We start from the raw sequence: 25,418 nt of genomic DNA, 5'->3' as shown, positions 1-25,418 counted from the left end.
CTGTATAAAATCTGTGCTTAAAATGATGTTCTTATATAACTTAATAATCAATCAGATTTGAAATCTTTGTATTGTAATTAATGGCCTTATGGAAAGGACTTAAAATAGAGTAATGCATCGGTTTATTTTTTAGGGTGGTACGTGAATATGATATGACTAATTCACCAAAAAGTAAATTGTACATAAAGTAATCATATTTTGCTCATGCTCTGTAAACTACCAGGAATGAGCATGTAGACTCCATTTTTTATTCAAACTTTCATAAATCAAACTGTGTAATTTGAATTAGAATTGTGCACACATCTTTTTATATATTCTATAGTTTGTATTATTACAGTGGGATTTTTTTTGCAAGCACACACTGAGACAAAAGAGTCATATTCTCCTTCCATCAAGTCAACCTGTAAGGCATAATTTTACATTGTGGAGGTGCTTTCCAGGAAATTCACTGCAGTACTGTATACTTCCAAGTCATCATTAATCCCTTTTGCAAATGATTTATTCCAGTACTATTGTTTTTCTGCTTCATGTAGAAGAATTTTCATTTCACATTTTGTTTGGTTTTCAGTGTTATGCCATATGAGAGTGCTGTAAATATCATTGATTGCTTCTTCTATGATGGTGCCAGAGTTATATTTCAAGTAAGTAACAAGTCCCAAAAGAAGCATAATTGTTAATTATTTGTTACATACATGAAAACAGTTTCATATGTTAAAAACCACATATTTTTGCATTTGTGTCAGCAAAGATGAATTTGTTCCTCCCATATCATGTACTGGAATTGCATTGGAGGTATGGATCAAGTACATCCGGTTTCNACTTGAGACGGAGGTTATATCATTTATCGTATGGAGTGCAACAGGATGCTTAAATATAATATTGTAAACATTACAATATTTTATATTCATGACATTGTAATAGTAGTTTCAGCTTGTATTGATAGGCCCTTCTGAAGATGGTCTCTCAGACCGAAAAGTGTCAAGGATGAAAGATAAAAAAGGAAGAAAAAAACATCAGTCACACTGGATTGAGTCGATAACCTTTTATAATATTCCATACTTGTCTTAGAAAGCTCTGAGTTTATGAAATATGACATGAAGCCATGTTTCTTTCCATACATTTGTTAGTTCAGTGCTGTAAGTTGTGGTTTACTATAACTTCTCCTGTTAATCATAAATTCATTGTTTGTATCTCTTTTATTGCTTTACACATGATGTAAATTTCCTTGACAGCACATGTCTTAAATATTAGAAAAAGCGATACCAATGGTAAGGAATCTTATGTAAAATAAATCACTTTCTGATAAGAATGCTGCATGCACTAAATAACAGTATTCTCATTGTTAAAATAATATTAGATCTCCATGCAGAGCTACTGACACTTGAGCTTGAAAAAGTTGAGAGCCTCTTATGGTATGGAGTCCATAGTAAGCTGTAGGTTCTGTGTAATGGCCATCATTCTCAAAATCAGCCTTTCATTTGTGATAGTGGACCCACCCTATGGGATTTTGGCTCAGAAATGAAGCCCATGATTGTATCAGGTAGTTAAATAAGACTGTACCTGGAGGCATTTACACAACTACTAGACTGGTAGATATTATTTATTGTATTCTTTGTCAACATAACACTGTTTCCAGCAGATGGGAATTTGTCTAAGATGGCATGTTTTAGCATGTGTCTGTGCCATCTTCAGGTCCTGTAGTTACAGCTGATGCATCATACACTCAGCATAAATTTGTGTGTAAGCTTAGTCTTTATCAGAAAACACTAGAATTTGGCAAGCTTCCTGAAGAAAAACTGTGTCCCAATTTAACCTATAGACTGTGAATTGTAAAATAAATTGCATTGAAATCATTTGCAGTGAAGTGTTATTTATATGGGCACCTTCCATGAGTGAAATATTTATCCCTTGTTATGAATGTGTTACAACATTATAAAATTGCCTCTAGTAAACAAAAATTGTTTTAATACAGAAATGAAAATATAGAAATGAGAAGTAAACAAAAATAATCAGATTGAATTGTTATATTCCCGGTACAAATGGCTAAGAAGTAAGCATGATCATGAACAGGTATGTGTGGAATATTATAATCATCTGTGGGTGAAAGAAAGAAAGAAATAAAACTGAAAATATTGCTTTATAACGGTGTATTATTTTATTTCATAAATATACACTGCACATTATTTCTTTTATCTATAATTAAGAATCTGAAATGGAATGGTGTGTAGATCCCTTAGGATTCTGTTGTGAGCAGGTGTTTCTATACTTAAAACTTAACTGTGGGCTAAATAACTAATCCTGAAATTCAGTATCTGGGCTGGCTGCTGTTGCATTTTGCAGGCGGCATTCACTTGCTTCCTCTTGATTCTTTCCATGACAACCACTTTATTTTCTATATCCTTTTTTTTTTTCTTTTTCACTTTTGAGGATTATTTAGCTTATGAAAATACAGCCAACTCTCGATTATCCGGGATAATGGTGCGGATAGAAATCATGATTAATCGAAAACCCGGTTAAGACAAATTTTATTAAAATTAGTACTGTAATACTGTACCTTCATAATACTATAGGCCTGCCTGCATTTAAATTTATTCAACCTCATTTTTATGTCATCTCATGGCCTATTTAATACTTTTTTTACATTACACTGAAGTATGAATTAGTTATTTCAATCACAGTCTTCAACAACATCCAACACTTTTTACGAACATTCACACTTAACACTTAAAAAAATTTAATATTGTCGTTTACTTTTTTGCGGCATTTTCCTTTTTCTGTTGAATACTTAACACAACACGCTTCCTTTTACACCCTGACATTTTGCTAATGCACTTGAAGATCGATACAAAGATACTAACTGGGGCGATGTATCTGTCCTTGAAACTTTCCACAAATCCTTGCATTCTTTCACCCCTACCCTAGAACATTGTGTTAGCATAACGGGACCAAAGAATGCAGAGCTCGGTTCACACTAGTGCGAAAATAGTGTTACAACTCGCCATGTGAAACAAAAGTGAATGAATATTAAACAACATATAAGCCTAAAAAAAGCCACAGTAGCCCCGGTTAATCCGCCCCCGGATAATCAAGAGTTGACTGTACTACCAAATCTTAAATGAAGCAGCGGAAATGGTATCCTTCACCAAACTTTGTGCCTTTGTGTGTCTGGTTTATGGACTGTGACAATGAAAATGTAACAGTAACAGTGGGCTATTATATAATGACATGCAACAATATGATCTAATTTCTTTGTAACTTCTTTCAGGTGGCACTGACTGTGCTGGAATCGAACCAGGATAAACTTCTAGCATGTCGAGATGATGGAGAAGCCATGCAACTCCTGGGTGATTATTTGCAAGGAGTGTTTAATGAAGAGGGCCAACTGACAATCCGAAATAAAGATGGCGAACACATAAAGAAGGTTTCACTGTTCCATTTTTGTTTATGATTGTCAGCTAACTACTTAATGAAGCATACTTTCCATAGTGCCTCACACAATGTACCATTCAAATTTTTTGTCTTTATGATATCCCATTTTTTGACAGACACAATATATCTATACTAGAAGTTCATGTATTTCTTCGTTACTTTGAAGAATTATCCTTCGGTGTGAACTTGTAACTTCTCATTATGTAATGTACAGTGGAACTAAGCAGGTAGGTATAAGGGCAGCTCTAAAAGTTGTATTCAGCAGGACCCCAGTTTTGATTTTGGGATTACTGGGTATCCTGACTGGGAATTATTACTATATTTACTTGCGTAATTTATGTAACCCTATTGTTACACAAGAAACAAGGAAAACATTAAATGCTGTGTTTTTACTTGTAGAATTTCAGCCAACACATAATTTTTATGAAAAAAGAGATTGAAGTCAAATTGATTGTGCAGCACACAATACCTTAGCGTTTTCAATAAAAACATGAAATATGAAAGTTAAGTGAAATCACCTGTACAGTGTTACTACAACATGGGCTCTTTCCTATGTCTGTAACATCTTGACTCATAATGTCCATGCGCCCAGAAACATTTAATCTAAAAAGTTTCAGAATTCACATTTGGGTACTTTGAAGCTAGTTTTAAGAGTTCCTCCCTTCCTTCTATTATTTTACAGAGCATTTCAGTACAGTCTTTGGTGTATGATTCATACACTCATCATGGCTTCCTAACTCCTGGCATGATTGAGCGACTAAGGCTCAAATATCGCCTGAGGGTGGTGCAGCAGCTGGAGGATGGTGTGGGCAGAAATGTGGTGCGCAGTGTAGTAGGAGATGGGTATTTCTCCCAAGATGAACTACAGGTGAGGTGCTGCCTTGCTGTTCAAGAACATTTTTTGTGAAAGTTATTTTAAAAGATAGCAAGAATTGTCATCTTGAAATAAATATATAAAATTTGTATATTGATATATGTGTCTCATAACTAGACATTAATCTAAGCAATTTTAAGACATTTACTGAAACAACTAAAAAATGAATTGAAAAAGTGGTCATAGAATGGAAGAACTGTTTGGGATCAAGTTCAATTTATTATCCATTTCTGGCTCCACACACATTGAAGCCATTTTCACAATAAACTACTTTTTAAGTAGCTCATAATCCTTAATTTATCAAAACCGTAGAACTAAATAAAGATTTTGTTACTGTTCCTAATCACAGAGCCCTCTGAAGTGTGAGAACTATGATATTGGAGGTAGTCCTATTGAATTGCTTAATGGTTTGTACTCATTGCACTGTGCCTGATATTGTTAACACACTAACCAATTCCATGGAGCAAAGTCCTTCCTGACAAGTTACAGTCACTCAGCTCACTCCTTGCCATTTATGGAACATAATTACTATCCTTAGCAGAGGCTGTTACTACACTCTATCCAGAACTGGATGGAATCCAGGTCACATGCTCGTACCCTTTTTGAAGTAGGTCTTGGATTCACATCTGGTGGATATTGAGTGTGTCATAATGAAATGTGTCTCAAAAGTAGGGCCATGGTTCCAAAAATGTAGTGCTGAATAAATTGTATGTGAATATTGTGGTGACTGTAATCAGAATTTGACAACCGGTGTATTATAAATACACTTGGTTGTTGGCTTACGACCAACTTCCGTTCTGACTGACAGGTCGTAAGTCGATCTGATTGTATGTTGGCCATATATTTATTAACAGTAATTTTTAACCTTTCTAATCTTTTTATCATCTTTATAATTTATTTTTAAAAACTTTTGCATTTTAATCATCTTTTATTTTTCATTTTTTTGTAGTCATAAGTCTACGACCAGGTGTATTGTATCAGTATGATGTGGATACATGTGTTTGGTAACACACTGCAGTTTTAGATACCTGTTATTCCAAAAGAACTTTTAATTTTATTTGTTCTGTATGATTTTTTTCCCCCTCCTTTGTTTTGAATTAAGTAAAAGTAAAAATACCTCACGTTATACTCGCATAAATTTTGATACGATGTATCATTGTGTGAGATTTGAGGTTCTTAACATGGTGAATATGAAGATATGGTCTTAAGGTATGTGATGCAATGTTGGATAATAGATATATACTAACATTTTGGAGGAACCTATCTACCGAATTACATGGCATTGCATCCCAGGAGACCTTAATCTTTATGAGTCCTTTTGCATAAATTTTAAGTGCATGATTGATTATTTAGGATATGTTATTAGGTCCAAGCAATACAGAGGCCTCATTATAATTCTTTTGTACTAGGATCTGTTGGTGCTGGTTAGAGAAGAACTGTTGAGCCAGAAACGGGTAACTGCAGATAGATATGACCCCACACAACCTCCATATGAAGCATATAAAGTTGACTTTGAACTGTTCCGACTTCTGTTTGTAGGCCTTTCCCCATGGGGGAAGGGCACATTAGCTGAATCTTTGGCAGCAAGAATTTTTAGGGTGAGTCATCCAATAAAATATTTAGTGGTACATATTTTGATTTATGTGGTTTTGTTGAAGGAATAGATTCATGCCATGAAACAAAGTTCCGAACTACTATTGTAATAGTAGGCATATTTTGGTGCATTTAGGTATCTCCTCTCACTCTTTGTTATTGTGCCATGGACACGTCTGCATTAGAAGTAAAAGTAATCATCAAATTAGATTTCCTCTTAAATTGTCAGCAGCAGAAAGTAAAGCTGTTTTCTTTTTAGAACATTTCTCATTTACTGGCTTTACATGATACAAACTCCATCTTCAGTGCAAACCATATATTATAGGTCTTTCCTTTACGCACTACACGTTTCGGCCACAGACGGCCATCATCAGGTGTATTACTCACGTATCTGCCACACTGCACTTAGTTTAACATTTAAAATTTAAAAAAACAGGTCTTCCTGATTGTTCCTTTCGTTGATATATTTGTTATTTACACACTTCAATTTTGATTTGTCTGAATTAGCACTTATAAAATCTTCAATTCTGATTTTAAAATCTTTTGAGTTTTCCTCTAAATTTAAATTTAAAATTGTCAGGGTTACTTGCCCTGTGTCTATAGTGCTGCAGCGGCTACTTCTTGTTTCTGGTACTGTATCGGTGTTATTCTGTGTAGTCTCTCTGTATGCGTGCCGCTGCTTGTCTTTACTACGTGTGCTCTACTGGCTTTACTCAATCTTGGAAGTTGCATCGTATGACTTGTATACCATAAGTATTTCATCTGCATGGAGTCTGCCTGGTGGCAGAACCTCAATTTTATAAGGTTTTGATGGTGAATAGGATGATAGGTAGTGCTGAGAATTGCACAGAAACATTCAAACTACAAGTGGAATTCAAACTTGTGATCCCCATGTCCTCTAGGCCTGAAACCATGCTTGCCTTAAATAATGTGACCACTGAAATTGGCTGTGATATTTACTAGGCATGTGTGAGGATGATATTTTCTGTTTGAGACGAGAATTTGGAAAAATTTTGAGAATTAAAGGGAGTATGAGAACTTTTTCTATGAGGCCAATTTAATTAAGATTTATAATACTAGCCATTTTTTCAACGTACTAATTCTCTTTTCATACCAGCTTCTTTTTCAGTGAAAAGTTGTCATAAATCATTGTATTTAAAGAAAGTAAGTCCTAGGGCTGTAACCTTTGTAACCATATATAAGTAGTGGGGAGAGACATATTTTGTTGACAGGTTGAGTTGTGCTGCTGTTGCCATCTGTTATGATTATGATAGAGCAGAGAATTTGCATGCTGCTATGCAAAGTAAAAGTACTTCAAGACTGGAAAATCAGCTTTCGAATCAACATCATTATTTTTATTAGCATTCTCTCAAGCTGTTCTTAATTGGTTCAATATAGTCTTAGATTCTTATATATCCTGGGATATTTGTCATATTTAATTATTTCTTTCATCCTGTAGAGTTTCATGACCAGCGAACATTGGGGTAGACTGTTTATTATTTCTTTATATATTGTGATGAGTGATTTTATTGTTACTAATACTACAGACAGAACTTATTGTTTACATCTCTTCATGGTGTGTTCTTTGTTACATTTCAGTACAAAAATTATGTGAATGAGTTTCTGTCCTGTATACCTACTATAAGAAACCATTATTGCTGGACATTTTTTGCATGGATCTTGAAAAAAGGAAAAATTGTATTAAAGCTGATTACAGTATGTGAGTTTGGAGTGGTTAATACAGTGGGAGAGTTTCCATTTTGTAGAGTACATAATCTTTCAAGATGTCTTGATGAAATAGGCTAATATAATAAGCCTATGATATGGTTCCAAACCAGTCACTGAAGAAGTATTGCTCTAATTTGTATTTGGGATGTACCTTGTTCAAATCTTGACTGATATTTTCTTTGATTTTCATTGTTATTTCCAGTTGAATGATAGAATAGTATCTTGAAATAGTGTTTGACTGTCTGCTTTCAAGTTTACCTGCTCACCTTTTATAGATCATCTTCCCATCTCATTTGGTGCTACATAACTTTTGCATTAAATTATCAAACAGTCAACTACATGCATCTCACATGGCTGTTCAGCACACGGCAATATTGTAGGTTTGCGAACCCAACACAACAAACAGGTTGATCTCATAATTGTGTCGTGAGACTTCAGTACAAAAGTATAGTTCCTTCAAATCACGTCAGTTGAACCAAGATCATTCAAAACTCTAAATCCTTTCAGTTAATGGATCGCAATGTGGATGGTCTGCTGAACTTCAGAGAGCTAGCAGTTGCTCTTGGCATGACCTGTACTGCTGACATCACACAACGACTGAAGTTACTCTACACACTACATTTACCTCCACTTTTGACAAGTGCAGAAATAGAATCACCCACTTATTCAGACAGTGGTCCAGAGGTTGCAGCTGAAGCGACAGATTTCTTTGATAGTATGGAACAGAGTGTTGCCTCTTTGGAATCTGTTTCCAGTCATGCTGAGGAGAGCGCCGTAGTGGCAGCTCGAGAGTTAGAACATGAACGGCCTCAAAGTATGTACATTAATTTCTACTTTATTATTTTAAAAATAGTTTTAGTCAGTATATTAGAAAACTTTGTCTTAAGTAAACAGTAAAACTGTGAAGTAATTCCCCTGTGTAAGAGCCATGCCATAAAGGCCTTCAGGAGGTGTGAAAGGAAATTGCCATTGCATAGTAGGCTTTGTCACACGGGGGTCTCAGCTTGATGTTTCAGCCACTTTAGCCATATCAGGAAAGAGCTGCCAGTGTGTTCTGGAAGCTGATGGGACGTATTGCCAATCTGCTAGGATTGGTGAAGAGAAAGGAATTTGTGGCCATGGCATGAAGTAACATTTTAAACAAGCAAACAGGGTTACTTGCTCTTACTACTAAGTCTGTAAATGTCTGGTGCACATTTGGATGCTGTATTATATAAAATTGTAGTTGTTCATGTGCATTTGTTATTTATATCCTTAAAACTCCAATTTGTTATGCTTCAATAATTGTTATCATGTGGGAATAGGGAATTTTGAACATCTCCGTATTACAGGATTGGTGATTGATATTCAACTGAGGAATAAGTTCTTCATCTGCAAATAGGGGATTTTAGATCTCTTAGTTACACAGGGCTGGCAGCCTTATTATAAGTTGAGGATAATAGTATTAGTACTGAAAATGAGAGCACAACTGGTAAAGGGTAAAACAAAAGTTTTTCACTGGAATTTGTGCATTCATAAGTTGAAACTTGGATATTCAGTTTCTGCAATTCTGTCATATAGTCTTTTTTGTCAAAAGTGTCTCTCATTGTACCAGTATATGTTTATATGCCAAACAGGGGAACATTCTTGGGAAGTTCGCAGCATGGGAAGCTTGCGATCTCTTGTCGAGACTCGTGACAGCCGTCCTGATTTAAAAAGTGTTCCAAGAATGTCACAGCCCCATTTCATCATGCTTTGGAAGACCATATATGATTTATTTCAAGCTCAGCCTGAAGATCTGGAGACCTACCATTCAATAGCAACAGTTGGTATGTGACATCTCTTATTCATGATTAGCTGAAACTTTTTCACTGCACATGTTCAAAAGATGTACACCAAATAATTTTATGATTTGTCTTGTTCTTATGTGTAATTTTCTGTGGAACATATTTTGCATATGTCATGATAAGGGAGTTATACTCGTGTAGTGGAAAATGTTCACTCCGCCTGCTTCTTCCACTCTACTAACAGTCTACATTGACAAGTTTTTGACTAATTGGTGTGTTTCCTATTACCCGTTAATAGTCTCATATTACTGACAGCGTAACATTTAGGTACCATCTTTCTCCACCAAATCACAAGTTGTCAGTTAACCAACATAATATCTTTCACATTATCTTTTCACTGAGGCTGCTTTGTCTGTAAATATAATGAATTACACTTTCTCACAATGCTAAGTGACAATTGTGAGAATCCCTGGAGGCATACATGAAAATGGTAAAAATCCTAGTATCGCAAAGGACACTTGTATGTACAAGGAGAGATGTGTAAACATAAGTATTATCAAATTGTCTTTAAAAAAGGTTTGTCATTGAAGAACTTGATACATGACATAAAATATGTGCAAATTGAAACATCTTTATATGTCGTGTATATATAACTAAATGCAAGGAAGAAATATGTCTGTAATTAGTATAGTACCCTAATTATTGAGTAGTAGGCCTAGCTGTGATGACAGTACATTTATACATACACTAACAAACACCAAGACTAATGAGATGCATATAGAAATTCACAGAAAGGGTGAGAAAAATACATATATGATATTTATTTGACAACACATTGTATCTAGTACATTGGCATTTTCTGAGAAAGCCATTTTATGCCATTAAATGTGAGGAGTGGCGTATTCAGAGTACTGATTGTCTTAAGTTAAATCTAAAGGTTTGTTATAAAGGTGTGATATTAAAGTGACACACATTGCAGGTCTTTCCGTTATCAGTTGCTGACTGTCATGTTCTTAGGGACTTTGTTACTTCAGTTGGGAGATGTTGGAAAGCGATTTTATATGGAAAAGGAGGAATCAGCTGATAGTCTGCTTGCAGCTGCTGCAGCACATTGGCCAGATTCTCAGCCAAACACTCCATCCACTGATCAGGTAACAAACATGTTCTTTTTACTGATACGTCTCCATACCTTCACCTTATGCCAGACACTTTGTACATAGTCTTATTGACATTTTAGGTTTTAGGGTGGATAATATAAACAGTCTATTGTACACTTCACTTTAACTAGGGGTATGCCAATAGACTAAACACTGTGAATTTAATGTTGTTCTTATAAGTGGCATTGTGATTGAACATTAAAAGTGACTTTCTACTGTCATCATTTGTCAGTTTTATTGCCAGATACTACTAAATCATCTTAACCTTCATTTATTAAAATAAGTAAAAAAACAAATGTTTTAGCATACCTTAAAAATATTTGTGAATGATCCTCCAAAGCATGTGGAGAAGACAAAATTTCACAATTTGTTCCTCCCTTAGTATCTTAGTGCAGTATTAGAATGACGAGAAGGCATAATTTAACATACGTTTTGTCTTAATGAAATAGTATGTTATATTGAAATTGAGATTATTAAAGAAACTGGAAGAGTATTCATGCAGTGTATTGCTTATTTATCCATTTCTTAGAAACAGACTTGTATATGGGGCAATAGCTTTTTTAGGTAATTTATATTGAAAATAGTTACAGTTGTGTGTATGGTACCAAAATAAAATATATTTTTACCTTAATAGTTACATTAAATATACATGAAAGAATATTACAGGTGACATTTTTCTTGATTTGGTCCTAATTGGATTATAGGAAATGTCTTAAATCAGATTAGGTGGGTGTCTAAAGAATGTAATTTGTCTGCATCTACTAGGGTACTTGTCCAAATTGGTGAAATATTTTTTTTATAAATTAATTTCCCCATTTTCTAATGTTCTTCAAATCAATTCAGTTTTCCAAACATAAAATTATTACTCGAAGTTATGAAATTATGCCATTCCCTATAACAGAATACTACACCATGTAATATAGTTTGTGTTACTTTTTGCCTAATTATTTAGTCACCAGACCGAAATGGAAATCCTGGTAGTGGGCCTGACCCACATTGGTGCATTACAGTGGAACAATTTCTGGCAACAGTACTTACTGGCCAACCTATTGTGGAGTTTTTTGGAAGAGAAACTTCATTGTCAGATGGCATCATGAAACTGAGAGGACGACGCTTCAATAGATTACATAGCTTATCAGACACAGCATTTGTCAAAGTGTGAATGGCAGACTGATACATAAGACTTGATTTGTGAATAATGTACAAAGAACTTAAAGGTGTCTGATTTCCATAGAACACAAAATGCCATACTAGGATGAATCACAGAAATGTTCAACATAATATCATCTCTGGTTTTTGTTCAGTTCCTTGGTGCATTATTAATGTACTGTTTTATGTGTATCCTGGTTTTAATTAATTTACTTCGTATTGCATCTTGAAGCACATGTTGATACTTCTGCATCTAAGTTATGAAGTACATTGTTTGGCAAGCAGTTTACATATGGGAGCATTTTTCTTTTCTCTTTTACATGTTAGTGTACAGAACAGGTATGGAAAGTGATTATGATTTTTAATAGTTTACCTTGTTCATTTTCATGGTAAGGAAGATATGTGTGGTGAAAAGGGGGTAAAGTGTTGGCAGACTGTTACTCTCTTCATACTTCCATCATTACCCTGATGAGTGTTTTAACGACTTCTGGGATGCTTACAATGCCTTATTTGTCACTAATTTGCTTCTGGCATTAAAGGCATCTGTTTCAATGTTAACATCCCATATTATAACTTCAACTGTATCATAATCAAGCATTTTTTAATACAGCATCAGAACAAAGAGTATAACAATAGGTAAAATAAAAGGGAGGAAGGCTTAAAACAAAAGTTTATGTACAAGCATTTTTAGTTGGTGGTTCAGATATTCATTGTTTAACCATTACAGCTAAGCCTAATCATACAATGCTGATATGCTAACTCTAATGCACTGTTGCAGTTATGGTGTATGATAGGTTTTAGAAGATAAAATTATATATTAGCATTGCCAGTTGTAATGATATTCTCACCAACAGTTGGAAGAACCATCCTAGATATTACTATTATTATAAGTTTGTATGTAATATTCTGCTATATAGATGTTGTGTAACCATGCTTATTATTTCACATAAACCAGATTTGTAATCAGTGGCAATCCTTCCAAATTTATATGATTGTAGTTAGAGCCTGAATGATCAACAGCCCATTATTTTTATTCCTATGAATTCTGTGTTCATGTTTCAAGTTTTTTTATCCAACATTAACATTTTTATACATTCTAAATTATTTTTATAATACTAGATAACTATATAGCATTTCATAATTCTTAACATGTCATTACATCTGGCAACTCCAACTTAATGGGAAAAATTTGTGCTAGTACCACATTACCTTGAACCCACTATGTGTTAACATGTGCTGTTTGGGATAACATATGATGATGTAATGCATGTACAATAATATTTTTTGGTAGAATATTTTTATTGCATTTCAGTGTCTCTGCCCTGTTGGTCATACAGTGTGTCCACAAAGTCCTGTCCAGGTTTTGAAAAATTGTGGCACGCAGACAAATTGAGCTAGCCACATGCGGTTTGTGGCAGATCATGGTGAAACTCTGGAAGTTTTCTACTGACCTCAGTAGACCTTGATGTGGGCTCTTTTGGTAACACGGAGAACATCCAGACAATATTCAAGCTTTTGCCATGTTCTGTGGAGCATGTCCACTTGAATAGACGTGATCGCATTCCTGATATGGGTCTTCAGGTCATCAAGTCTGTTAACTGGTGTTGGGAACACACAGGAAAAAATCCATTGGTGTTATGTCTGGTGACCGTGGAGGCCAAGGCATTGGACCGTCTCTGCCGATCCATCTTCCTGGAAATGTCCTGTCTAGGAATGCGGATTCTTTCCTGTGGGGTTATGTAAAGAGCAGTGTGTTCGAAACCCCAGTTGATGGACTTGATGACCTGAAGACCTATATCGGGAATGCAATCTCGGCTATTCCAGTGGACATCCTCCACAGAACAAGGCAAGAACTCGAATATCATCTGGACGTTCTCTGTGCTACCAGGGGAGCACACATTTAGGTCTATTGAAGCCAGTAAAAAATTTCCAGAGTTTCACTATGATCTGCCACGAACTGCATGTGGCTAGCTTAATTTGTTTGCGCACCACAATTTTTCAAAACCCCAATGGGACTTTGTGGACACACTGTATTTTATTTACATACACTTTTAACAAACTGTATTATCAGATTTATATTTTGTTGGGCTGAATATGTATATGATGTGTATAAGGCAGAGGTTCAAATATAAGTGTATAAAAATGTACAGAATTTTTCCTGCTTAATAGCACACTTCCACTAACATTCTTATATTGTCATACCAGGATTGTCTTGAGCAGCTGAGCTATCTCAGCATGCCTGTGCAAGCATCCAAAGTATGTTACAGTAGCTGTCCATTATCATAAAATTAATTTTGGCTATCTCAGAACACAAAAGATCGCTTATGCTGCCACCAGAGCTTGGATATACCTGGAGAAACACTGGAAAATCATTCCACGACCCATGTACAGATATAAATGGGGAGAACACTTAGAATTCTCAAAGGATTGAGGTGATGTCATTCATGGAAACTGAAGTATCCAGCTTTCATAAAGTACAAAAATGATAACATTTAACATAAAAATCGACTAATTATAAACAAAAATAAATATAATAAATGGCTCTAGAAGATATCACAAGATCGAAAAGCAGGCAACATTGCAAGCAGCTGAGTAATAAAACCTCACACCTTTCGTATTATAATTAGCTTGCATCTTCTCCTCCTTTTTGTAACACTTTATATTCAGTGAAGTCATAATGGCTCATTGACTGTAAAGGCTGTATTGCATGTACTTGTCTTGAAAGCTTCAAGTCATAGACTTCTTATGCTATTATTTTGATGTGTTGTTTGTTATTATGAATTTCTTGTGCTGCATGAAAGAACAGGGAGCTTGGGCTTAACGTGAGTATTAACAGGAACTGGAGTTCTCATAATCTCCAGTTTTCCATAAGGCCTTAGTCTTGCTAATGTGTAGCAGTCCTAAAGTTTCACTATATAATTTCAAAGATGAGACCTGAGGTTTTCACAGGGGTGAAATTTTAGATTGTAGACCTGTAGACATGCAGTTACATTTTGGAGGAATGTGCTGTATGCATCTTCAGGATGCTTTCTATATGTTGGTAACCATCAACATGACTACAGTGTCACTACCCAGATCACAATATAGACTTGAAAGATATTTTACAACCATGAAACAAATTCAAGTTCTGACTTATGTCAGCGATATAATGCCAGTAGTTGAGGTGTGTTAATTTGATCTGTACTGTCAAGACTTACGTCTGATGTGAAATCAAAAAACTAATCGATAGCATAATTGCTCACACATACACATGGTAAGACAACAGAAATTTTACATGTACAAATATAACCTCAAATTTTACTCTGAATGATAATCATACTGACATATAAACAAATTACGTTGGAGGAGTTTCTAGCTGCAAGGCTTGATTATCTCTTGTCATGATAATTGGATGGCTTATTGGTTAAAAAGTTTAAGAGAGAACTGAATGAATTACTACTGCATCACACTATCCACTGTTTTATATTTTTCATAATTCCCTACTTTTTCTTGAAGCATTGAGAACTAGCTGTATTTTGCCTTATTTTCTTATTACCCTTATAAGTGTTAAAGACCAGTGCAGCTACTCTAATATTTAATACTGCATGGTATTACAGGGGGGTTGAAAGACCAAATACAAATATTTTCCTTAACCTAGATGACAGTCTGGAAATGTAATTGTCTACAGATTTGTTTTGAATAAGGAGGCAATGTTTTTAAATTTTATGTGTAAGTTTTCAGTTAGTATCCACATTAGAATACTAATATTAAAACTACTAATTCCTGCTGGTGCTCATGAGAAAATAAAATATATTAAACATCAGAATTTTGGGGGCCATATTTTTTTCAGACAGTACAATTTAGGAAGATCTGAAGTTGATAAAAATCAACATTTGGCACTCTTTGTGCACAACTGAGGTTGGAAATTCTTCTGTGCAGAGTTGATATTTATGCCTTTTATGTTATGTTACAATCTCAGCACTGATCCTAACAAGCCATAAGCCCTAGCCCAGAGTATGCAGTATTTCACAGTTGTTTGAATTGCCAAAAGCAGCCTGTAGGCACTTAAATTGCTGTATGTAAACATGATTGTCATAAAATTATGTACAATGCTTTATTTAGAACAGTTCATGTTATAGCACTGCCACTGAACTACTGACAGCAGCATATAAACAAGAAGTCTGGGAAGAACAAATTTAACCTCATATAGGGCATGTGATTATGACACAGATCACACACAAAACACCGCATCCAGCAGTGTCTACTGTTGCGTGTGTATTCATTGCCATGGGAATGTATTTACCAAGCCATTGCCTAACAACAGCCATCTCTTCTGGTTCCACTATTCCGGCTCTCAGGCATTAAAGGGCGGACACACAGACAGTAAGGAAATCATATAAGCCTTTTTTATTTCTTCAGAATAAGGGATGTATGCTAAAAATACCATCTACATATGAATCTAGAACAGAAAATGCTGGCAGAAGCAATTTCAGATTTTGTGTAACTGTTTTTGCTTGCAGTCTCAACCATCTCTAGGCATTGGTAGAATTCCAAAACACAAAGTACAGAGCCACCTCCATTTAGTGTCCTTGATTTCACACTCCAGTTCAGGGATCCTAAGCCAGTAATCTTAGCGTTAAGTTTTTACCATTTAAGCTCTTCCCAAGTTTAGTATTAAAAACCATTGCTCCCCAAAGAATTTTCAAATGGGGTGGCACTGGGCCAAATGATAGGTAAGAGGTAACACTGTCCCTGTGCTTAAATTGTTTCTTGTCACAAAGACTTATGGGAAAGTGGAGATAACAGCTTCATGCATTCTTAATCTTAGATGGATGTGAGTACTGAAAGATAGGAACTTGTAAACTATAAATTATTTGCTTGTGTATAAATGTAGGGTATTTATTTGAAGTTGTGTAACAGAATGAAAATAAATCTGTATTTTATTACTTTAAAATTAATGTTAACAAACTACTTTGTCCATTATTCTACATATTTACACAGCATGTAAGATTATTTCCAAAATAATACAGATATTCAAATTCATCAATCTGAAAGAATTAAACTGGTTCTTAAAATAGTACTGTAATCACAATATTGGTCAAGATACTACCTGAAACAAAATATTCTAAATGGGATCTTATTAAAAAAGTAGTTTTATGTAGGGAACAACCTAATGTAATAAAAATATAAACAGTATAAAAGAATTGATAAGGAAGGGGGCACTCACACTGCTGAAGACCTACAGGGCAATTATGTCAGAACCTGCCCTAATCTGTAAGCAAGTCCCACAGAAGAGAGGCAAGATCCTTGCATCAACTCTGTCTATGCATGAAGAAAGCAGTCTTCTGGGATTTGGCACCGTGTATATGTGGTGTTAACCGATGTTCCCCGAAACGTCGGTTAACACCACATATACACGGTGCCAAATCCCAGAAGACTGCTTTCTTCATAGTCACCGCCGTGAAAGCCTCAAATCTGTCTATGCATGTTTGGGCCCACAGGCCAACAGATCACAAACAAAACCCATCCAGATCACAGCAGATGCAAGAAATGGTCCCATTGTTATGCTTACATTCCTTGCATCTCTATAGTGTTATTTTCATATGTTATAATTCCTTTTTGGAAATAAAGCAAACTTGAAACTTTAAACCTTAAACCCCAATCCTGTGCAAGGCATCTAAGGGACTTTCAAGTGGAACATTCAAGCCTACCACTCATTCATCCACTTTCTCTTGGCTTCTTAATTTGATTATTTTTTGTCCAGTAATGTCTCTGGATAAATGTATTCAGAGTTGTATGAAAGTTTTTTCTTTCCCCATATATTGATCTGTAATATTCTGAAGTTTATGCTGGAATCTCTTTACACAACCAGTTTTCATATAGGTATTGTACACGAACACTTGTTTGTTGCTCCACTGTGTAACTCGGCAATTCAGCACAGGTAATAACAGGACTGATTAGTATTGCACACATCAAATACAGTAAGTAAAGGCATCCCTGTAACAGGCCTTGGAGGCCTATAGGGTTGTGAGATGTTGAAGCTCCCACATTTTCTAGACAATTGGCTCACAGATGGCCGTGACATCAGTCTTATGCGCCGGCCGCCCTTTATCCCCAGAAATATTTTGTTAGAGGCTGAGTCAACCCCAGGGCCACAGTACAGCTGGAAGGAATAGGTAAATGTAGCAATAACAATACTACAGATCAGGATTTATGAATTGGCTGGCATTTAACATAGGAGCTCACTTCATGCTAGCTGCTCAACGATTTACTGGGGGTGATACTGGAGAGATCTGGGCTGATCTGACACAAGTAGCACTTGGAACTTCCACCTGAACAGTTTATGGCAGGCCCTCAAATAATTCCTCCATAAAAAACAACAGCTAAATCAACGTGTTTCTTAGTATTTTTAACTTTAAAGGAGAACATTTTATGAGAGAAGTTTATCAAGATGAGATCATTATCTGCAATCTCTCGTTAGTTTGGAAAGTTTATGGTAAGACATCTTCAGATGTTTCTTAGGGAATGTTCCACCTGAACCAAAATCACATCAGATTATGATCTCTTGTTTTACATTAGACATTTGTTCAGAATATTCCTAATGCACCCATTATTAGTTTTGCAAATTTCATTGGTGTCATCTATTGTTGCAGAGCTAATCACAATACAGATATCAGTAAGACGGAAATCAGTCATCCTTGTATTACATGGAACATTCATATTATTGACAGATATTTCCAATAAAAATTATGGATCTTAACAAGATCTCTATTTTATGTCATGTATCAGTTTTTTGTACAATGAGCCATTTTTTGAGAAAACTGACAAAGTTAAGTCTGAATTTTATGTAAGGTTATATTGGACTGACACAAATTAAGTTCCCCTTACAACTTTTAATGTATACTTCCCCTCAGTACCAGATTTTATCAAAATCTGTTCAGTAGTTTCATAGCTAAAGCACATAGTAACGCCACCCATTAACAACTTCATTTTTTTTTTGCGTATCCTTTGAACACAAGTAACACTGGACTTGAGAATTCTTACCAGGTAGAAAGCTCATACCTTCAGAGTATGGAACCTAATTTCAGTAACAACAGTATGGCTTGTATCAGACCAATTTTAATGCTGAACTATGGAACAGTCTTTCAAAAGTTCCACCCCCAAAACTGCATTCATAATACATTTTTTCAACATAATATTAAAGATAGACCAAAAACAACTGGAGAATATGAAATGTTTTAAATATTTGGATAGCTTGTTAACAGATGATGTACGTGTCAAATTAAATCTTGGATTGCCATGGCAAAAGCTGCATTTAGCAAGAAGAATCTTTTTACCAGCAAATTGCACTTAAATTTGATAGTGAAACTAGCAAATTAGTGAAATTAGTGAAACTAGTGAAATGCTACATTTGGAGCATTGCTTTGTATGGGGCTGAAACTTTGACACTTAGGGCAGTAGATCAGAAACACCTGGAAAGCTTTGAAATGTGGTGTTGGAGAAGGATGGAGAAGATCAGTTGGACCAATTATGTGAGAAATGAAAAAGTGTTATTTAGAGTCAGTGAGCAGAGGAATATTCTACACAAAATAAGAAAATGGAAGGCTAATTGGATTGGTCATATCTTACATGGTAACTGCCTTCTAAAATAAGTTACTGAAGGAAAGATAGAGGGGCAGATACAAGTGACCAGAAGACGAGGAAGAAGACGTAAGAAGATGCTGGATGACCTTGGGGACAGAAGAGGATATTTTCATTTGAAGGAGAAAGCTCTAGATGGCATCAAGTGGAGGAACTGTTTTGGAAGAGACTGTGGACCTGTTGTCTTGACAGATTACAGATGAATGAAATGAATGAATATTACAGGCTTGAACAACTATAAAGAAGAAGGTAAGGATGCATATATGCAGCATCCATTCTGTATGCTCAAATAATATTCTCACTACTAAAAGGGCTCACCATAAAAAATAGACATACAACATAAAATACTGTCATATTGTTACAAAATGTAGTTTTTTGTTAATTTGATATACATTAAGCATATAAATATAAAAAATTATATGAAGTTAAATGACAATACTAAGTGGCCAGTAATGTTGTCCAAAGTTATATTTTATTACCAAATATTTTAGAATACTGTGAAGATAGAGGCACTATATGTCTCCAAAAACATTGGTGCCCATCTACCAGACTATAATGTGGAGTCATAACCAAGAGGACCACAATATCAAGCCTCCCAACACATTTTTCACACAAAATTATATAAAAATCAGCAGAAAGGTTCAGAAGTTGAAACATAAAACAAATGTTGCTGTGATCAATGAGACAACAATAACCTTTAACTTTGTATAAAGAACACCTGAAATTTCTGAAATCATATAAAACTGTACAGAATGACTGATGAAAGTATTATGAACATACCCACCTTATTTACCCAAATATAAGACAAAGTTTGTTTCCTTTCATTTTAATTCACAAACAGATCGTTTACTCAAAGAATGAATAAAAATGCAATAAAAACAGAAAAACACAATTTGACAGTTTCTGCAAAAGTAGATCTGGAACATGTACCATATATCAATATGAAAATATTCACAATCAGCAATCAGATTCTCATTACCCTTACGACCACACTCACACACTGCGGTACAGGCTAATAATGAAGAATGAGGTCAAAAATGTTTTATTTAAGCCAGAGGATTATATGTAAGAATTTTATCTGAAGAAGTAATGAAGTTACTTTTCCTTAACACTTTCCATTCAGCAGGACCATATTATATCTAAGGACACCTTGTATTTGGATAGATATGATGGATTTCCTCTTCAAGAAGAAAATTAAAACTCCACAATATATATATATTCAACACCGTTATAAAACACTGTAAGTTCATTCAGCCTTAATTAAACAACTGAGGGTTTACAAACACAGACACAAAATAATATTTCATATATCATGTTAAGCTACCAGGGATCAGTATTGCTCTTTATATTATTCACATCTTTTCTGCTTAACATATTACTATTCTGTACTATATATTTTGTAACTCATATAAAAACACACATCTTCAAGACATTTTCAGCATTCCCTATTTGATTCACACTATGAAATATCATGTTGTTAGTATTTTAAGTTTAGTAATAGAATTAAAATAAGATAATATTACTGCAGAGTCATTGTTAATATCTAGATATTTCCCATCACATTTGTTCAAAACCTCTTCACCTTTCAACATATACACACACTCCACAATCTACATGCTCTTAAAAGAGAGCTACCCTGTAATATAACAAACCCAGCTTCTGGACTAAACACCTTCATTTCATTCTGTTCATACACACACAAAAAAAAAAATGATGTTTATTCCTAACAATGAAGCGCACAGGCAACCAGTTCAGCCCTTACAATCAGAAGCCTAGAACTGAAACATAACAGTACCTGAAAGGTCTGACTGTCTCATTGTACTGAGGAAATGAAATGTCATCACTGATAACCTTATGTTCTAGTTGGTTTTTACTTTTTGACAATTCTTCACTACATATTTCACTTTCATTATTGCGACCAGATTCTCTTATTTCACTTTATTAAATGCAAAGTTTAAGTTATACTTAACACATTGTTAAACTATAGGAAAATTCACCATGACGATATCTGCAATTGATGAATCATTTCAAGAATATAAATCACATAGCATCAAAATCAAATGACATTTTGAATAAGATGAAAACTCAAGTTGGTGACTTTGAAGCGACCACAGAAACTTCTAACAAAATATAATAGCTTAGTTAATAGAACGTACACAACTTCAAACTGTTATCTTATGAAAATGTACAAGGTGCTGCAATGATTCAGATTTCTTAAAAATTCATCTAGAAACACAAATTAACAATAGGTGATTCATATCAGGCACCCCATTTGATTTCAGTTTATTTTTGACTGGAATATATTCTGAGGGATTGATTTTATATACATATATAAAAAAAGCAAAGCTATCCCTAGGCCCATAGAGTTGAGAGACATCAAGGCTCCCAAATTTTCTAGACAGTCAGCTCACAGATGATGGTGAGGTTGTCAGCCTTAAGCAGTGGCTGCCCTTTACCCTCAGGAAGATTCCTGGTACTCATTTCTGTTGGAGGCTGAGTTGACCCCAGGGCCATAGTGCAGCTGGCCAGATTAAGACAACTGAAAAGATCTAATGACCTCATCAGGAATGAAACCCACTGCCTTCCAGCTTGTAGCATAGTGCCTCAACCAACTATACAACTGATTATTCCAGTTTTAAATATGACTACTTAATTGAATATAAATAAATAAATTGCATTAAACTGAAATCATTTTCAAGTATAAAAAATTTTAAATATCAGATTCAACATCATACAAAAGCAATGAACATTATATCCTCAGTTCATTTGTACTCATTCTTCAATTACAGCACACTTTGTACCTGTCACAAAGACTGTCGGTATGAAAGTTAGGAGGGCTGCAAGCCAGAAGCAATTAACTTAAAAAACATGAGTTAGCAATACAGCTGATTCTGGTGATTAAGTCACAAATTATTTCAGATGGAGGCATTTCAACCATGGGAAAAATTGAAGAAAGCAGTCTTCTGGGATTTGGCACCGTGTATATGTGGTGTTAACCGACGTTTCGGAGAAACGTATCGCCCCCATCTTCAGGGTTGAAGAAGTATAGGTAAATCTGCAAGCGACAACACCGTGAGACACGGTCAAGCAGACTCCGAAACGTCGGTTAACACCACATATACACGGTGCCAAATCCCAGAAGACTGCTTTCTTCATAGTCACCGCCGTGAAAGCCTCAAATCTTACATGGGAAAAAATATTCATTTGGATTTCAGGTAGAAAAATTGACAACAAAACATATGTCTCATAGAATGTCACAATATCAGGACTGTGATAGTACTATATTTAAGAAACTGGAAAAATTTCAGATATGGCCATCCTGTTACAAATGGATGAAACATACACTGATACCTCACATACATCCATATTTTATTCTGGCAAGTCTGATTTGTTTGTACCAGTTTCAAAGGAACAAAAATTAATCAAAGTGCATGCTAGAAGTGAGGATGTGTTTGTTAAAGGAGCTCACTTAACCACTGGGAATCATCATGGTGCACTGAACTACAAACAGTACAAAAACATATGGATAAAAGAAAAGTTGACTCTCGGTCATGACAAGGAAAGCATCATGAGGACAGATACTGCCCATTTTATAATATGTAAATTGATCAACACCAGATTTGAAGAAAAAGAGAATGCCTTGAATCCGAGAGGGGGAAGTCCGCATTCAGATAACATGGAAGGGGAAGGGACTGAATTAATCAAAGGCAATCAACACTACACATGAGATAAATGATATCCCTGCTGAATATCAGCACTCCGTCTTAAGACTACCACCATAACACCCAAGCCTAAACCCTATCCCGTTAATATGGGCCACAGTAAAGAACTGGGTGGCTCACAGATATTAAAAATGGAGTATATAATCCAGTCTACCAGTGCAACATCCATGCGTGACTGTAAGCATGTTAACACATACAAGCAGAGTACATGACGAATGAAACCTAAACTGATGAGGATCATCATTCATGTGGGTGGTGAGAGTGAAAGCAGCATATCCTGCATACACCTCACATTACAATAGAAAAGATAAACAGTAAAACATTTGCCTCCTGTTTTTAATTTCAATGAGATTTATGGACTTTACAAAGAACAATACACTAGTGATCAAAAAGTGGCATGCTTCTCAACAATGCATTTTTCTTTAATGTGTTCAGTCTATCCCATGCCCTTGAAAATGACATGCAACTGGTGTCATGCCTTCAAAAGACACCTTAAGATCACCAGGTGATAAACTCCATGGACTGTAGTCTGTAAGCATTCAGCAGGTGATACCAGATGATTTACAAAAACTGAAATTGCTCCACAAGAAACCAGATTCACAAAGAGAGGGAGAGAAAAAAAAGATGAAAAACACAAATGAAGCAAATTAATTCAATAAAAAATTGGTTTTATCTTTGACTTGTAGAAGACACTTCCATTTCTTATTTATTTGTGTAGCATAGTATAAGAAAAAACTGTGGACATTTAACCTCACGACACATGATGCAATGACTGAAAGTGTTTATATGCATGTGTGGGGAGTGAGAGTCAAGCTTCTTCAGCAACTCTTGAGACCAGATCACGACTCTGGAAGCATATTTAGAACTCCACGCATATAATATCTGATTCTGTATCATAACAGCTGTGGACAAAACAAATCCCAGAATTTCAGTCTTTTCGGCACATATTTTGCATACATCTCCCAAATTACAAATTAGCAATTTAAAATATTTTGTAACTGGGCATAGTTTTAATAGCTCTAACACAGAAAAATAAACTTTTTAATTCTGATATCTCTGTACCTACCCACTGGGTTCAAGTCATTTTAAATGCCCAAAAGCAGCAAAAAGTTATGCCAGTAATAAAAATAAAAAAAATTTAAGAACACAACTTTTTTGACGGAAGGACAGTTTAAAAGATGCTGGATTAGAATTAAAAAAAGAACACCCTCATGGTGAAAATGAACCAACGCCATAATCTGGATAAATCACTTTTCAACACAATTTTTTTTAATGATTTCGTATAAGATGTAAGTCTGTCAGTGATATTTAGTTGTCACTGTTGTATGCACACGACCAGAAACTTACAAAGGAGAAATCAGAGATTTCTTACATTTGTGTCATTACGTATATTCCACCAGTTCTAATTAATCTTACAGACAAGGGCAGCAAAAATACCGAGTCATTCTTTTTGTAGATTATTACAGAGAATGATGAATAGTAATTAATTATGTTGTGTACATGTGTGCATAAATTTTTATTAAGACTTTGTATCTATTAGTGTTTCCTTTATTTACTTACTATGTACATTGCAACCTCAATATAGCGAGAATTTTCCATAAAAATACTCAGTCTAACCGATATTTGTAATATACAAAAATGAATGAAATATGTGACCTTCAAAACTGTCTTGTAATTTCTAATTACATATATCATATTACAGTGCTAAAGTTTAAAAATATAATACAGGTACTTCAATATTTAGGCTCTTTTGAAGTGGCTATCATGGACATATTAAAATAACAATTAATATTATTTCTTATTGATAACTCTCACAACAAAACAATCAATAATATGTGTAAGTAGCTCTAGGAGATACTTTTGCTACATGTTTCAGCCTTCAAAAGACCATCATCAGGCAAATACATTTGAAGGGCGACTGCATTGTGTAAATGTCCGATCTGATGGTGAGATAGATTACAACTATCTAGTAGTATCAAATATTAAATAATGACATACAACATAACAACGGGCCTCCAAACACATCAACCATTGTGTATATAATATGTCCATATAAACATTACATATATTACGATTACAACTGCCAACTTCCAAATACGATCACATATACAACTTTTAACTGTACTATTGACTATGTAACTGGTTATTTTAAGACTTCAACTTTTATTGTAATTTATATTTTATATTCACTCATATCATTTTATATCACTGTATACACTTGGAAGTTTAGCACTGTACCCTATATTTGACATGCAATTCAATAACAAAATGTTTAAAGTATTTGCCTGATGATGGCCTTTTGAAGGCCACAACATGTAGCAAAAGTATCTCCTAGAGCTGCTTACACGTATTATTGATTGTTGTGTTGTGATGGTTATCA

General features: G+C 34.9%; 1 protein-coding gene across 2 annotated transcripts in view; it reads left to right on the top strand.

The window, feature by feature from the left end:
* Positions 1-16,011, top strand: part of LOC111871027 (TBC1 domain family member 9) — a 33,137-nt gene extending 17,126 nt beyond the window's left edge. The window contains exons 14-21 of one of the 2 annotated variants that reach the window (XM_023863756.2): positions 569-641; positions 3,266-3,421; positions 4,112-4,297; positions 5,713-5,901; positions 8,132-8,438; positions 9,241-9,432; positions 10,408-10,541; positions 11,500-16,011. In XM_023863756.2, the coding sequence (XP_023719524.1) occupies positions 569-641; positions 3,266-3,421; positions 4,112-4,297; positions 5,713-5,901; positions 8,132-8,438; positions 9,241-9,432; positions 10,408-10,541; positions 11,500-11,709 (1,447 nt within the window). In that variant the 3' untranslated portion in view covers positions 11,710-16,011. Of the gene's footprint in view, positions 1-568; positions 642-3,265; positions 3,422-4,111; positions 4,298-5,712; positions 5,902-8,131; positions 8,439-9,240; positions 9,433-10,369; positions 10,542-11,499 lie in introns of those variants that run through there. The other variant, XM_023863757.2, reaches the window with a different exon arrangement.
* Positions 16,012-25,418: the final 9,407 nt, after the last annotated feature.

The sequence above is a fragment of the Cryptotermes secundus genome, unplaced genomic scaffold (genome assembly GCF_002891405.2).
Source record: "Cryptotermes secundus unplaced genomic scaffold, Csec_1.0 scaffold2223, whole genome shotgun sequence".
Lineage (NCBI taxonomy): Eukaryota > Metazoa > Arthropoda > Insecta > Blattodea > Kalotermitidae > Cryptotermes > Cryptotermes secundus.
This window is presented reverse-complemented; position numbering and strand designations above follow the sequence as displayed.